This window comes from Callospermophilus lateralis, chromosome 3, assembly GCF_048772815.1.
Source record: "Callospermophilus lateralis isolate mCalLat2 chromosome 3, mCalLat2.hap1, whole genome shotgun sequence".
Classification (NCBI taxonomy): Eukaryota; Metazoa; Chordata; class Mammalia; order Rodentia; family Sciuridae; genus Callospermophilus; species Callospermophilus lateralis.
Window position 1 is genome coordinate 155,543,987 of NC_135307.1, and position 14,727 is coordinate 155,558,713.

The following is a 14,727-nucleotide window of genomic DNA, read 5'->3' on the forward strand; positions in this document are numbered from 1 at the left end:
AGGCCCTGGCACCCTGGCTGGCCACAGTGATCTGCAGGTGTTTATGACTAACATCTGTTTTGACTGGTTGGCACTTGGCCACAATGGTCCACAGGTGTTTATGATTAATGTCTGTTTTGATTGGTTGGCACCTGGGATAGAGAGATTATTAAAGTGTTCTGACTCTTACCTTATCTGGGATAATCTTTCTAGAATGTGTTCCACCACTTTAGGGTTTGTTTCCCTCCTGGGGGTTTGTTTCCCTCCTTAACAGGAAGTACTCTGAAAACCAGATCTAGGGGTCTAACAAACAAGTCACAGTCCTTAGTGCAAGCCTGGCATGTAGCATATGTCCTAAAACTATTTGTTGAATTTTGGCCAGAAAATCCTTCCTTTGGGTACCTACTGAAAATGATGCTTCTTTTTAGTTCCAGTGGCACACACTGAATAATCCCAGTTACTTGGGAGGTTGAAGTAGGATTGCAAATTTCAGAGCAACCTGGGCAACATAGCAAGACCCTGTCTCCAAATAAAATTTAAAACAGGGCTGGATATATATATAGCTCAGTGGTAAAGTATCTCTAAGTTAAAGCCCTGGAAGCATGAAATAAATAGACAGATAGAGGCTTCTTATCCTTGCTCCTGCAGATTCAGATGTATAACTCAAGTAATGGCATCATTGCCCAGGTGTGGGGAAGGCAGTGTCCCCTGCAGCTCTGCAGGGATGGCCTGTAACCTGGATTTACTATAAAATTGTCAGCAGGGAGGAAGATCATGAGAAGAAGATTAACATTAAACAGGGACGAGAGGTGGGAGGGAAAGGGAGAGAGAAGGGAAACTGCATGGAAATGGAAGGAGACCCTCATCATCATACAAAATTACATATAAGAGGAAGTGAGGGGAAAGGGGAAAAAAAACAAGGGGGAGAAAAGAATTACAGTAGATGGGGTAGAGAGAGAAGATAGGAGGGGAGGGGAGGGGAGGGGAGGGGGGATAGTAGAGGATAGGAGAGGCAACAGAACACAATAGATACTAGTATGGTAATATGTAAAACAGTGGATGTGTAACCAATGTGATTTTGAAGTCTGTAATCGGGGTAAAAATGGGAGTTCATAACCCACTTGAATCAAATGTATGAAATATGTCAAGAACTATGTAATGTTTTGAACAACCAATAATAAAAATTAAAAAAAAATTCACATAAATAGAATTATGTGGTATGAAATTAATTATCCGGCTTCTTTTAAGAAGTTAAAAATGCATCTATGTTGTTGCATGTACTTTTCTTTTTTTTGCCTGATTAGGATCCCGTGTATGAATACACAGCTTTGTTTACTCATTTCTCCATTGACAAATGTTTGGATTGTTTTCAGTTTGGGGTCATTGTGAATAAAATTGCTACGAAATTTGAAAAAAAAATTGTCAGCAATGTACACTTCGGCTCATAAATAATAAATAAGAAAGGGTGCTTTATCATTTTAAGGCAGATCCCACCAGCCCAGCAAAGCTGATGTCAAAATAAAGATGACAAACATTAGGGGTTATGATTCATTTATATTTTTGCTCATTTGGTGAAATCAATGAAAGCCTTTACACTATTCATATAGTATTTTATGTAAGGAATCTGTCAGGCTGATTTCATACCTTCTAGTAAAAGCCTAGTTAAAACCAAGGGAGGGGAGAAGAAGATATGAATCTCCCTACAAATAATCCTAGCCAGGTGTAGTGGCACATGTCTGTAATCCTAGTGGCTAGGGAGGCTGAGGCAGGAGGTTCACAATTTGGACGCCAGACTCAGCAACTTAGTGAGTCCCTAAGCAATTTAGTGAGACCCTGTCTCAAAATTAAAAATAAAAAGGGCTGGGGATGTGGCTCAGTAGTAATGTGCCCCTGGGTTCAATCCCCAGTGGCAAAACAAAAAAATACCCCCCCCCCCAAAAAAAAAACCCCAGATAATTTAAGTAGATCCTCCAGGGGCTAGAGCTTAACTCTGTTCCATCCACTGAGTGCAGACAATGTTTTATGACTTGCTTCGGAAGAATAGGTAAGGGGTATGTTTAATATTAAAGAGTAGAAATCTGGCAAACGTGGCCTTGGCCAACAGTGGAGGTGGGCAACATCAGTGATAAATCCTGTGGATACCAGATGCTCTTTCATATGGTGAAATGTCACCTCTGCAATCCTCCCTTCCCTTTATGAGATAAATAAGAAAGGCAACAGTAACCAACCGCCCATGAGAACTGCAAGAAAAGGATGGCGTCAGTCCCATTTTCATTTTGGTTTAACTTCGCTGAACTTTTGTTTTCTATAAAAATGAAAATAATAAATGAGGCGGTGGGAGGATTAAAGGGGGTTCTATACATAAAAGTGTTTTCATTTGGTCCTATTAAAAACACAGTCCAGTTTGCCCTTCAAATCCATGAGTTCCAGATCCATGGATTCAAGCAAAGGGTTGCTAAAAATATCTGGAAAGAAAAAAACAGAAAACAAAAAAACAACCAACTGCTCAATACAAAAATAAAAATAATACAAACAAAAACATGAAGTGTAACAACTGTTTATATAGTGTTACATTATGTTAGGTATTATAAGCAAGTGTTACATTATATTAGGTATTATAAGATGATTTAAAGTAAATGGAAGGATATATGAGGTTATATGCAAATGCTGCCCCATTTCATATAAGGGATTTAAGCATATGTGGATTTTGGTATCCAAGGGGGTCCTGGAACAAATTAATGCCACATAGATGTGGAAGGATAACTGTATGCATTTATATTTATTCTTTGACCCTACTGATGAGGCAGTTCCCTGACTTACCCAGGGTCTTGACAGTAACTGAGAACTTTCAAAGTGGACACGATGCTGAGAGGAAGTAGGAGGTATGCCCTGTTGAGAGACTGGATGTGCAAGGCAAGAATACAGGTCAGACCCATAGACCAGTGAGGGCTCTGTCTAGGTGGTGCTTCACAGAGACACCCAGTTGGAACTGTCTTTTGGAAGGAGTAGAGTGGTGGGAAAAAAGATGTCAAAGCCCTAAGGATTCTAATGCTTCTTGCATTCAATGAATGCAGCATCTTTGGTGTCTCTTGGGTCCAATTCCTTGAATCCCGCATAAATTTCTCTTTTAGTTGATATGTTTCCTGCTGGGAGGAAGGGAGATTCTTGGGGTATGTCAGAAAACACTCTAGCACAGACATGACTAGATTTGTGATGCCATTCCCTAGGTCCCACCTCATGAGCAAGAGCTGCGTGAATTACTGAGCTGACAGCTTCCGCGTGGAGTATCCAAGAGTGGGTGACCTATATTCAGAGGTTCTCCTGCAGAGTTGTAAACCTTCTTTTGGTTGATATAAGTTAAATGACTTAAATTTGATGTTTTCCTATATTAATTATCAAAGAAATTATACCTTACAGGGGAAGGCACTTTATGTTATGGTCTTCTATGTAGCTAATTCTCCAAATTATATAGGCTTCAAATTATATTGGCTTCTATGAAAAGCCAATCTTTCTCCAATGTCTCTACACATTTTTAGTTGTTCAAGTTGTTCAATTTGCTATCCAAGAATCAAAGACTAGATCAAAAGTCAGAAGATTCAAGGTTTTAATCTCAGTTTGGCACAAATAAGTCTTTTTGGCCATATCTCTCAGAATGGCTCTTGTTTTTTTTTTTTTTTTTAAGGCAGATAACAAGGTGTGGTGGTGCATCCCAGGGACTTTGGAGGCTGAGGCAGGAGGATTGCAATTTAAAGCCAGCCTGGGCATCTTAGCGATCCCCTGCCTCAGGATAAAAAGCAAAAAGGGATAGTGATATTCTCAGTGGTAGAATGCCCCTGGATTCAATTTCCAGTACAAAACAAACAAACAAAAAGTAAGACAAACAAAAAGGGCAAATAACACAGGGCCCTAATCATATTGTGAATTTAAAAAAATTTAAAACAAATCACATTAGATATTGGAACTTAAGCCAGACTTAAATATTCATTTTTTAACAAATGGATCTGAACCATAGTAGTTGTGACTATTTAGCGCCTATGAGGGAATCACATCAATTGCCACGCACTTTTTGGAGGGAGGAGGAAGGGTCTAACTACTATGTTGCCCAGTCTGGTCTCAAATTCCTGGGCTCAAGTGATCCTCCTGCTTCAGCTTCTCAAGTAGCTGAAACTACTACAGGCATGTATGTGCCTTTGTGCCTGGCTCTCAGTCTCCTTTTTAATGCATACTTTATTCTCTGGCATGTAACCACATATTCAGCACCCTTTTTCTATTAAAAAACAAAACCAACACTTGAAAATGCAAATTGATGTGCTCTTTGACATATGAAATTGAGCTTCAGGATGCTTTTTCAAATAATTAAAATGATCTTTGGAGAAGACACATATTTTGATTTATAGCAATTAAAGAAAAAAGTATCACCTTGTTTTTCATTATCAACTTTTAGGAATGGGAACAGTTGGCTGTTTTTTTATTCCAGTTGATAGTCTAGTAAATAGTTTGAATGAAATAAAAAATTTGTGATGACTAACATTTTGGGGGTTGAAGAGATTTTGCTTTTCTTGAAGCAAAAGTTGAAAACAGGGACTTCATAAGATTGATGTCATCAGAAATAGAAATTCTTTCATTAAAATTAAAACAAGGCTTCCATATTACAAGTTTTGCAAAAGGAGATTTCTTTACCAGAAATTTTTAGCCAATGTGTCTCCCACTGTTTGAAAAACACCAAAACAAGAATGGCATGATGTGAAAATCAGATAATGAGAAACAAATGTTGGGGTAACCAGTAATGGCACCCCTATCTATATATTTCATAGCGTGGGTCACAAATAATGAGCATAACTCACTCTGCCAATGAAGGAACTCTCCCCAGGGCTTTGTGTGGCGCCTGAGAGCTATGTATACTTTTTGTTAAAACACTGGTTTGTTCTTTGATACACCATACTAAAAGGATGAGTTAGTTAAGTTTGTGGTAGCTGCCTCAAAGTGAAACCCGGTAAGCAGGGAGTGCTGGTTCCTATGGAAACTAGCCCATGTATTACCCTCATTAACTTAATTCTTCAACCAAGATGACCAGACTAATGTCAGGCAACTAATATGTATCCAAGAATCTCTAAATGGCAAAACTTTGGGGTGGAAGTACTACAAATACATAGAATGAAGAATTTCCATGAAAACACATAACCATTTACAGTGTACCACTTGTAGTGGCAGTTTTTCAACTTGGAGATTGATCTAGTTTATCATTTATACTTGCCTAGAAAGTACTGGAAAGGATAGTGGCATCAGCACATGGGAAAAACGAAAGTGAGAGAACTATTTGTCATCCTCCCAACTCCCACTGGCTTTTCTCTATGCAACCAAAGAACCACCCTCTGAAGAAAACAGATCGCTGTGATCGCCACACTAGAGAGATCCATAAGCACATATCCAAATGGTCATTTTTTCACCTATGAATGACTGACTGCTCTAACTCTACAGGGGTTAAACCATTAAAATGCCTCCTCATACAACCTTGACTTCAGGATGGATGCTCTGTAAATCAAGACTTTAAAATTCTTGTCTCCTAGTATGGAGCTGTGTCCTCCAGAAGTTATGTAAAAGGATGACAGGACTAGATTCTTTTAAAGCAGAGAAACCCAGCTGGCATTCTTGTGAGCATTAGTAGACACCTGTTCAGAACAAATTTGAGGCTTGAGATTCTGGAGATGGCATTCAAAGTGAAGATTATCTGGTGTTACCCCCAGGAAGTAAGATGTGGTAGGAATGAGTGTACAACAGACACAAGGAGACCTGGGGTGGGTGCACACTCAGGGCATCAGCTCTGCATATAACTCTGCACATCTTGGCCTTTGTTCCTGAATTTGCAAAACACAACACTCTCTAGAGAAATACACCAACCTTGAGCTATGATTCTCAAATGTATCACTGCATTAACAAGTGCATAGTAAACTAGTGAGCCCTTCATTTAGGAAGATGTAACACACAGATTAAGCTAACTCCACATTCTGGTCAGAGTTCTTAATCTAGTAATTTGCATATCTAAGGGAAGTAGTTTTCTAATAATTAGGGTCACATCCTTCCCTCCCCAGGAGAAGTTTCTTAGGTTGACCTCTGCTCTAATCCCCACATTTAACTATACTTTCAAAAGAGAATGATGTTTCTAATGCCTGCTTTCATGCAAATGTTAAAAAACACCACATCAGGCAGCTTGTGGTGGTGTGTGCCTGTATTCCCAGCTTCTCAGGAGGCTGAGGCAGCAGAATCATTGGAGTCCAGGAGTTTGAGGCCAGCCTGGGCAACATAGCAAGAACCCATCTCAAACCAACAAAACCAACAAACCAAGAAACAAATAAACATGCAAGGCTCCCAGAGATCACACCCACACCTCAACAGAGAGCTTTAGGAAGCTTACTGCCTCAACAAAGGGTCAGCCTACTATTACAATTTCCTTTAACTTCTGATGGGAAAACATAAGCACAGCCTGGCACAGTGGCACACACCTGAACTATTAGCTGAGGCAGGAATATTGCTGGTTCAAGGCCAGCCTGGGCAACTAGGCAAGATCTTGTCTCAAAATAAAAATAAAAAACAATCATAAAAAGGCACAGGGAAGGAGCTCAGTGGCAGAGTGCTCCTGGCTCAATCCCCAGTAGTGAAAAAAATTCAAATAAATAAAAACATGACAGTAGCAGAAGGGTTAGTTTTTTTTTTTTTTTTTTTTTTTTTAAAGTGTGTGGGGTGGTGATGGTAGAGTTTAGGCTCCCACAGAAGTTCAAATACAGAACTTGCTAACTACTAGCTGATATTGCCTTGGGACAAATGGCTCCCCTGGCCCAGCTCTGCTTCCTACAGTGATGCAGATGCTTCTTTCAGAGGGGTGAGGTGAGGACCCCCTGAAATAACTTGAACATTGCCTGGCTCATATTAAAGGCTCCAAGGATCTTGGCTTCCCTTCTCATTAGGATGTTAGCTTTTAAATTAAAAGCTGCCTCCTTCTGCAGCAGGGATGTGTGTAATTTTCGGCATGCTTTTTGGAGAAAATAAGGCCCTGAGCTCTTAGAGCAAATACCATATCTGAACTTAATTACAAAAGAAGCTGGCAGAAGACTGTTGTCCCAGGACTGACTCAGATTGATGCTTAAGACATCAGCAGGGAAGCAGAGTCCCAAGGCCCTTGTTCCCTCAGGAGCCCCTTCTCTGTGGGCTGGTTGGCCCTGCCTGCCACATAGTTCAGGCCTGACATCAGTGCCTGCTGGCTGTCCCCCAACCCTGGTCAGGAAGTCTCTCCTATAGGTTGGGGTCTCTGTTAATACTAAGTCAGAGCTGGTCTCCCTTAAAAGAGGGGTCTTGGGGGGAGGCAGAGGAAAGGGGCAGCTTGATGGATAGTCTGCCTGCTATCTCTGCAATTTTTTTCAATTCTAAGGTACATCAAAAGGACACATTCCTTTTAGCCACTCAAAAGAAACACCCAGGGCTCTAACCACGCCCAGATCAAACCTCAAGAAAACAAACAAGGCTTTGATTCCTTTGTAAACAAATCAAAGAGCAGCTCAAATTCACTTAAAGAAGAGGGAGAAAGAGACAGAGAGGGAGGGGAAGCCACCCTGCCACACACTGTTTACTATTTTCAACAAACAGACCCAATCAGAAAAAAGAAATTCAGGCCTTAACCTCTTCTAAACTGCCGGGAAATGTCTGGAATCTCTTTGGCTGCTGCTACCCAGTGAATGAAGTCTCTGAAATTAACCTTTTAGAGTCAACCTGAAACAAAACAAAACCCTTCAGTATTCTCTCCCTGTGGGGGAAGAAAAAAAAAATCTGCTTGCCAAATTCAAATTTGCCTTGGCAACCAGTTATTTGCCAAAGTAATTATTAACAGTTCTATCCTCCAAGGAGGTTATAAAGAAAGCATTTCTCCTTGATTTGGTGGAGGAAAAAAAAAAGGTCTTTCATGTGACCTCAAACTATGTTACTTCTTTTAAAGGTATACCAAATAATTTTTTTTTTCTTGTTTGCTCCAATACTGGACCTGGTACAGAACTCTTTGGGATGCAAGGCCAGCAAGGAAGCTATCTTTAGGGCAGGACAGGGTCCCAGGGCCCCTGGATGCTAGTCCTGTTACACTGACTGAGCTGGCACTTGATCACAGGTGTGCTCATGGCTCTGTATATATATGACCTTGTCCCTACCAGAACATATGCTACAATCTTCATAAAAAGTTTACTTCTCAAACAAAGCAGATCACCCACTGCTTCTCAGAAAACAGCCCAAAATACCTTTGTGTGCCCATCCTGCACACTTCAGCCCAGCCTGCTCAACTGATGTAGCACACACACAGCAACAGCAGGCAGCAACTGAGACTCTCTGAAGTGCCACAGACTCCATCCCCAAAGAGAATCATTCTGCAGTTCTTATTAGTCACTCTCCCAATCATTTTCAAGTCTGGTATGAAGCAGCTACCTTAAGAAGCTAATATTTTTTTTTTTTTTTTTACATTCAAATCAAGGTAGAGTTTTGTGTCATTTGGAACTTTAGAGTAAATCTTATCCAAAATGCAGTGTCTGGCAAGGTCATATAGTAGATTTTGTATTTGCAGAGTAAAAAAGTGGGTACTTACCAATCTGGTCTTCAGGAATCAGTGACTCAATAGGGGGATCCAGCTCTGAGCTCTGAGACAGATAATTCTTGACCTGGGTCATGAACTGCCGGATGGTCTGCAGCATATCTGTGCTGGACACGTGGCACTCCTTGTTCTCCTGCAGGAAGCTCACGTAGTCCTGCACCAGGCATCCAAAATAGGTGCATTTGTCCCGGGACAGCTCCGCAATCCTCCGGATCATCCGCTTCTCCGGGGTCATGAAGGAGCTGAACACCCCGCTCATCTTTCGGAGCTGGGACTTGACGAGTTTGGGCAGCACGAAAGAGCTGTTCCTTTTCTTTTTGGATTTGATGGGGGGTGCCATGGTCTCCTGGTCACTTTCCCCTTCATAATCCTCCAGGCTGCTGTTGGTGTCCACCTCATAGCCATACAGAGGCATGCTCCGGTCAAACTCCAGCGAGTCGGAGGAGGAAGTGGAAATGCTCATGTCGCTCAGCCTCTGCCTGCCTCCATGGCACGGGGACTGTGATTCAGAGCTGGGAGGCTGGGCCCTTGTGCAATCCCCGGGGGCGTCCTCAGGCGGGGCTCCACCTGCGGGGCCAGCTGTGCCCAGCTCCAGCTCCCGGTCCAGGCCCGGCCGACTGGCGGTCAAGGTCTTTGCGCTGCTTTCTGCTTCCAGAAAAGAAGCCTGCTTCTTCAGCCGGGGTGGAGGGATGGGAGTTGGTTTCGGTCCAAGCAGAGCTACGTTCCCATGTTTGTTATGGTTGACTGTTTCTGGCATGCTCGTCTGGGTTTCAGTCCTGGACAGCCAAGGGCTTGTGTGGGGACTATTAATAGCGGGTGGCGGGGGCCTGGGTGGGGGGGACCGAGGCCTCTCGGTGCCATTCGAGTTGGGAGTCATTGTGCTCGGACGTTTCAGGCCTCCACTGAGGTCCTGGCTGTGCACTTTCAAGAAAAGAGGATTAATAAAACACAAGGCTCCGTTGGTCTGGCTACACTCCAGCTCTGAAGGCGTCCTGGTTTTTATAGAATGCACTCCATTTATAAGGCAGAGCTGACGCAGGGAGGCAGGACAGATGCCGTCGGAGGAGGAGGAGGAGAAGGAAGGCCTATGGGGAGGTGGAGGGTTTGGGGGTTTGTTGTCAGCTGAGGAGCTCCAAAAATCTGAAAGTCATTATCAGTGAACACAAGAATGTAAATACAGTACACTTGGACCATTCCTGCAATAAAACACACACACACACACACACACACACACACACACAGTAACAACATGTGCCTCAGTGGGGAGGTGCTAACCTTGGAGTTGTTTTTTGCTTTTCTTCTTTTTACTTTTACTGCATTCTCTTACTGGAAAGGGCAGAAAGGCTGCCAGGCCCAGCTGTGGGCTTGCAGGGAGGCTCCTGGCCTCTCACATTCAAAGCCCTTGAGAAATGTTGGTTTGGCTAACAGACAACTCCAGCCCACCTCTTTTTACAGGTAAATCAAAAGGAAGACAATAACTGGAATTGTTTCAGAATAAGTTCAGAAAAGGACCTCAGGGCTCAGGAGCTTGCTTTGCAAAAACTTAAGTCAGCTCACGAAGCAATAACCACCCTTTCCAATCAACTTCTCCTGGGATGCCCTCCACAGAGGCAGCTGCCAGCCAAGGAATCAGGCCTCAAAGTTCCGCTTTAAAGGGTAGGACCAGCAGCTGGGCCTGGGGGATGTTACACAATCTGCTTGGGGTTTTACACATTCAGCATTAAAGCCTCAAGAAGAGGAAAACTATGCTCATGGGTCCCATCAGCAAAAAAAAAAAAAAAAAAAAAAAAGACATTTATGCAAATGCCAAGTGCAGTTTCCATCATACATCCAATTATCTTTGTGGTTTGTTACTCTTCCTTCCCAAATCCTGTCACCTCCTTACAAAGGCTATAAATATATGGCTCTCTTTGGAGTAGTGCCACTGGCTTATTGTATCTATACTACTTGGGTCTTCTCTTACAGAAGGGACCCAGTTTTCCATGCATTTAGGGGGAGGTGATGATGATGATAAATGTATCTGTTATAATTTCCACTTGGAATAGGTTATATTCTTTCTCTCTTGCTGGGTTTGCTTTACCTGCATTTCTTTCTTATGGGCCCAGAATGGCTAGCCTTGCAAGCAGTGGGGTAGGAGGGGTTGGAGAAAAGTTTACATTGGGAGCCCAGGTCCTGTCTTGTCTGTGGTGACATGCATGATGTTAGTATTTGTGTCAACCATTTTGTGGGGCCTTTCTTACATTCTTCCTTCCCTTCCTCTCTTTCTGTGCCATCCAACACAAAAGCCGAGAATCACAAGTGGCTCCTGAGCACCTGAAAGATGGTTGGTGCAACTAAGGAACTTAAGATAAAATTCAAAGTAAAATTTAAAACATGCTCAATTCAGGAAAATGTTTCAGCATGTTAGGAACTTAGGTTCATGGATCTACTTTTTCAACTGTAAATTTAATGAAATCTAAACAGAGATTACGTATTTCTGAATTGAGATGTGCTATGAGTGTACAATAAACACTGGATTTCAGACACCTTGTATGAAAAAAATAGAATGCAAAAATCTATGATTAATTTTTGTTTTCTTTTTTTGTACTGGGGATTGAACTCAAGGATGCTTTACCATTGAGCTACATCCCCGCCTCTTGTTAATCTGTTTTTTTTTTTTTTTAAAGACAGAGTCTTACTACATTGCTTAGGGCTTTGCAAAATTGATGAGGCTGGCCTTGACCTTGCAATCCTTCTGCTTCAGCCTCCCAAATTGCTGGGATTATAGATGTGGGCCACTGTGCCTAGCTCATGAATACTTTTTTTTTTTTAAATAGTGGTTACATGTTGAAATGATAATATTTTGGATATATTAAATAAAAAAATTGTTAACATTAAGATGTTTTTTAATGTGGCTATTAGAAATTGTAAATTATATGTGAACTTGCCTGATATTTCTGTTGGCCAACACAGCAAGTTTTGGAGGAACTAAAAACTCCAACTCCCAGGTCCTTTGGATACTGTTTAGATTCCTCTGTCACAGTTGTAAGACTATGTAAGACCTTATATAGCTTAGAACATGTGGTTCACATATATGTATATTTCCCATGTAGACTATGAACTGCATTAATAAGGGGAGGAGAGATTTTATTAATTGTCAAAACTTGGTGTAGGACATGGTTATCTGCCACATAGCAAACCCTTGAGAAATGTTTGTTGGATGAATGAATAAGTGAGATGCAGAATCTCTCTGTGTGTGTGTGTGTGTGTGTGTGTGTGTGTGTACTGGGGATTGAACTCAGGGGCACTTGACCACTGAGCTATATCCCCAGCCCTATTTTGTATTTTATTTAGCAATAGAGCCTCACTAAGTTGTTTAGCACCGTGCTTTTGCTGAGGCTAGCTTTGAACTCGCAATACTCCTGTTTCACCCTCTGGAGCCATTGGGATTACAGGCATGCACCATCATGCCCGGCTGAGATGCAGAATTTTAAAATGTGCTATTTCCACCCCAAATGGATCAGGGCCACAGTAAGAATCATAAGTTGAATATACATACATTTATTAGATCTCATTCGTATCTGGTTAGCAGCCACTGGAAGAAGCTATATTTGTTTTTATCTTTGTACCACACCTCAGACATTGCTCTCGACACTTCAGTCCAGCAACTAAGCATATACTGCTTGCTGACCATACCAGAGAGAGCTATGGGGATTGTGGTCACCAGAGAAAAATGAGAACCAGTGCATACTTTCAAGAGGCCTACAATTAGGACTTGGGGTATAGCTCAGGGGTACAGTACTTGCCTAGCATGCACAAGGCTCTCAGTTTAATCCCCAGCACCGAGGATAAGCAAATAAAAATAAAAAAAGGCCTATAAGCTAGTTGATGTTATTAACTTCAGGAAGTATTTCAATTTCCCTCCAAAGGTATGCAGAACTTATTTGCAAGAGAAGGCACAGCTTTTAAGAAGGATCTTAAAAAATGGTTCTGCCCCCACCCCCATTCTTTTTCCCAGTCTTATTACCCAGAAAGGACTCAGAAACATATGGTAATCCTTTTGAAGCAAACTGAGTTCCAGAAGGGAGTTTAGAGCTACTGTCAGGCTTCTCTTTGAATTAGGGAAGCTCCCTCAGGAATGACACCCACTTCAAAATAAGTTCTTTAGACTAAAAGAAAAATATGCCAAAGGAGGAACAGATATTTTTATTTTCTGGGTCAAATTTCCTAGTTTATTTGTTCTAGGAATTCTGGTATTGGGGCTTCAAAATCCCAAACTTCCATTCAAATATTGTGGCCTGATTATTAATCTATCCAAAGATGGTGGTCCTAAAATCTTAAGAGAATTTCCCCTCTCCATCTAAGAGGAAAATTTGGTGAAAAAGTGAAACTCACACTGATTCCCCAAAGCAATAAGACAGAGAAACCGGGTGAGCTATATGTCTCAATTCATTATCACTCATTGCCCAATTGAACTGGAGTTTTTTGGGGACACTGGCAGAGACACAGAAGTGGGAAGCAAGTACCCAGCTGTCAGACAAGGATCCTTGGCAGGGAAGGGAGGTAACACAGAACAGTAGAACAGGAATTGAACAATAAGGGAGGAAGTGAGAAGATGTTAGTTGGGATGGCTTCATGTCAAATTCCTCAAAGCACAGAAGTATTGTCCATGCCCATGTGGCCCTCAAAATGAAACCAGGCATATGAGATGCACCATCCTGGTCCTGGATTTCTCTTTCTGTCAACAATGGCCTTTCTCCAGAGAGATGCCACAGAAAGGGAAGACCCTGGTGGATCACAGTTGTTTATGTTATGTGCATTAGGATTCTGACATCTGGGTAGTTTAAACCATTGACAGAGACCAAAGGGGAAATTTGGGGGTTACATAGACAAACTCAGGTCCCTCTGAACTTATGACATGGAAAAAAAATCCCAAAGAGAAACTCAAAAGAATTCAAGGCCATATGGACCTGAGGGCTGGGTTTTGCCATGGAGATGGGGATTCTTCTTGACCACAGGAGTGTTTGACATAACAACACAGACTTAACCAGCTCCACACTGACTCTGTTCCATTGACTCATTTTAAGATAGACCTGTACCAGGGATACACACTTACTTAGTCCCAGCTGGGCTAGTTCTTCAAGTTGAACCTCGGTCTTGGCTGTTGAAATGGCATAAGGCAACTTCAAGGTGAATGGCAGAACATCCCTGATTTTTTAGAAAAGGAAAGAATGTTTGTCATTACATGTCCGGTTTCTATCTTTTGCATTCACTTTAATCCTAGAGATGTCTTGGCTCCAATGTTTAAAATGTCCTAAGTAGACCCACACTGTATCCAACCAGAACTTTTTTTTTTTTTTTTTTTAAACTGGTGTTAGGACTCAACATGTACAATCCTTGTCTATATTATCACATTCAGGACAGACCAAGAAACAAGCCCACATAGTTTCAACATCCACAGTGAGAATCAAATTTCCCTGTTGGGTAGCTTAAAGGCATGTAGAGTTACTTTCAGAATTTCTGACTGTGTTGGTAGGTTCATCATACCTATTAGATAGTCTGTATTAATTTGCTAGATGCCTATCTGAACATCAGGTTCCAACTCCCTGACAGGATTTATTAGACCATTAATTTACATATGGCAATACTCAGCAAATATCTACCGGTTTTACTTGTGTAATTTTCCAGTAAAGCCCACACACTGTCCTTTGTATGCTGGAGACAAAACTTTCTCCTGTATTTTAAGACAGATCTTCTCTAATTTTAGTGTGCACATGAATCTCTGGGGTCTTGTCATATTGCATCCTCTGGTTTAAGAGGTCTGGGTAGAACTGAAGAATCTGAATTTCTGCCAACTTTCCTGGTGAGGAATGCTGTTGACCCCCTGGACCATGCACTGAAGGCAAGTCTAAGGCACCTCATGTCAGCAACTGCCCAAGCAATGTGGTGCCATGTAAAGATGGGCAAGCACGGGCATCACAGAGCAACAGGCCCAAATGGATGGAACTAAGCTCACAGCAGTATCTTGCCTCAGACAGGGCATAAAGTCACCAGGAGTAAATTCATGGATCATGAATTGCTTTCTCAGAAAGGATAAAGGCATCTTCTCATTTTCATATGCAAGACTTAGGACCATGCTCTGTTCA

At 41.8% G+C, this 14,727-nt stretch overlaps 1 protein-coding gene across 9 annotated transcripts in view; it reads right to left on the bottom strand.

Annotated features, from left to right (window-relative positions):
* Rin2 (Ras and Rab interactor 2) overlaps positions 1-14,727 on the bottom strand; it is a 221,136-nt gene that overhangs the window by 19,926 nt on the left and 186,483 nt on the right. For all 9 annotated transcript variants that reach the window (XM_076851472.2, XM_076851470.2, XM_076851471.2 and 6 more), the window contains 2 exons: positions 13,698-13,789; positions 8,597-9,742 (listed from right to left, as the gene is read on the bottom strand). In XM_076851472.2, the coding sequence (XP_076707587.2) occupies positions 8,597-9,742; positions 13,698-13,789 (1,238 nt within the window). The remainder of the gene's footprint in view (positions 1-8,596; positions 9,743-13,697; positions 13,790-14,727) is intronic.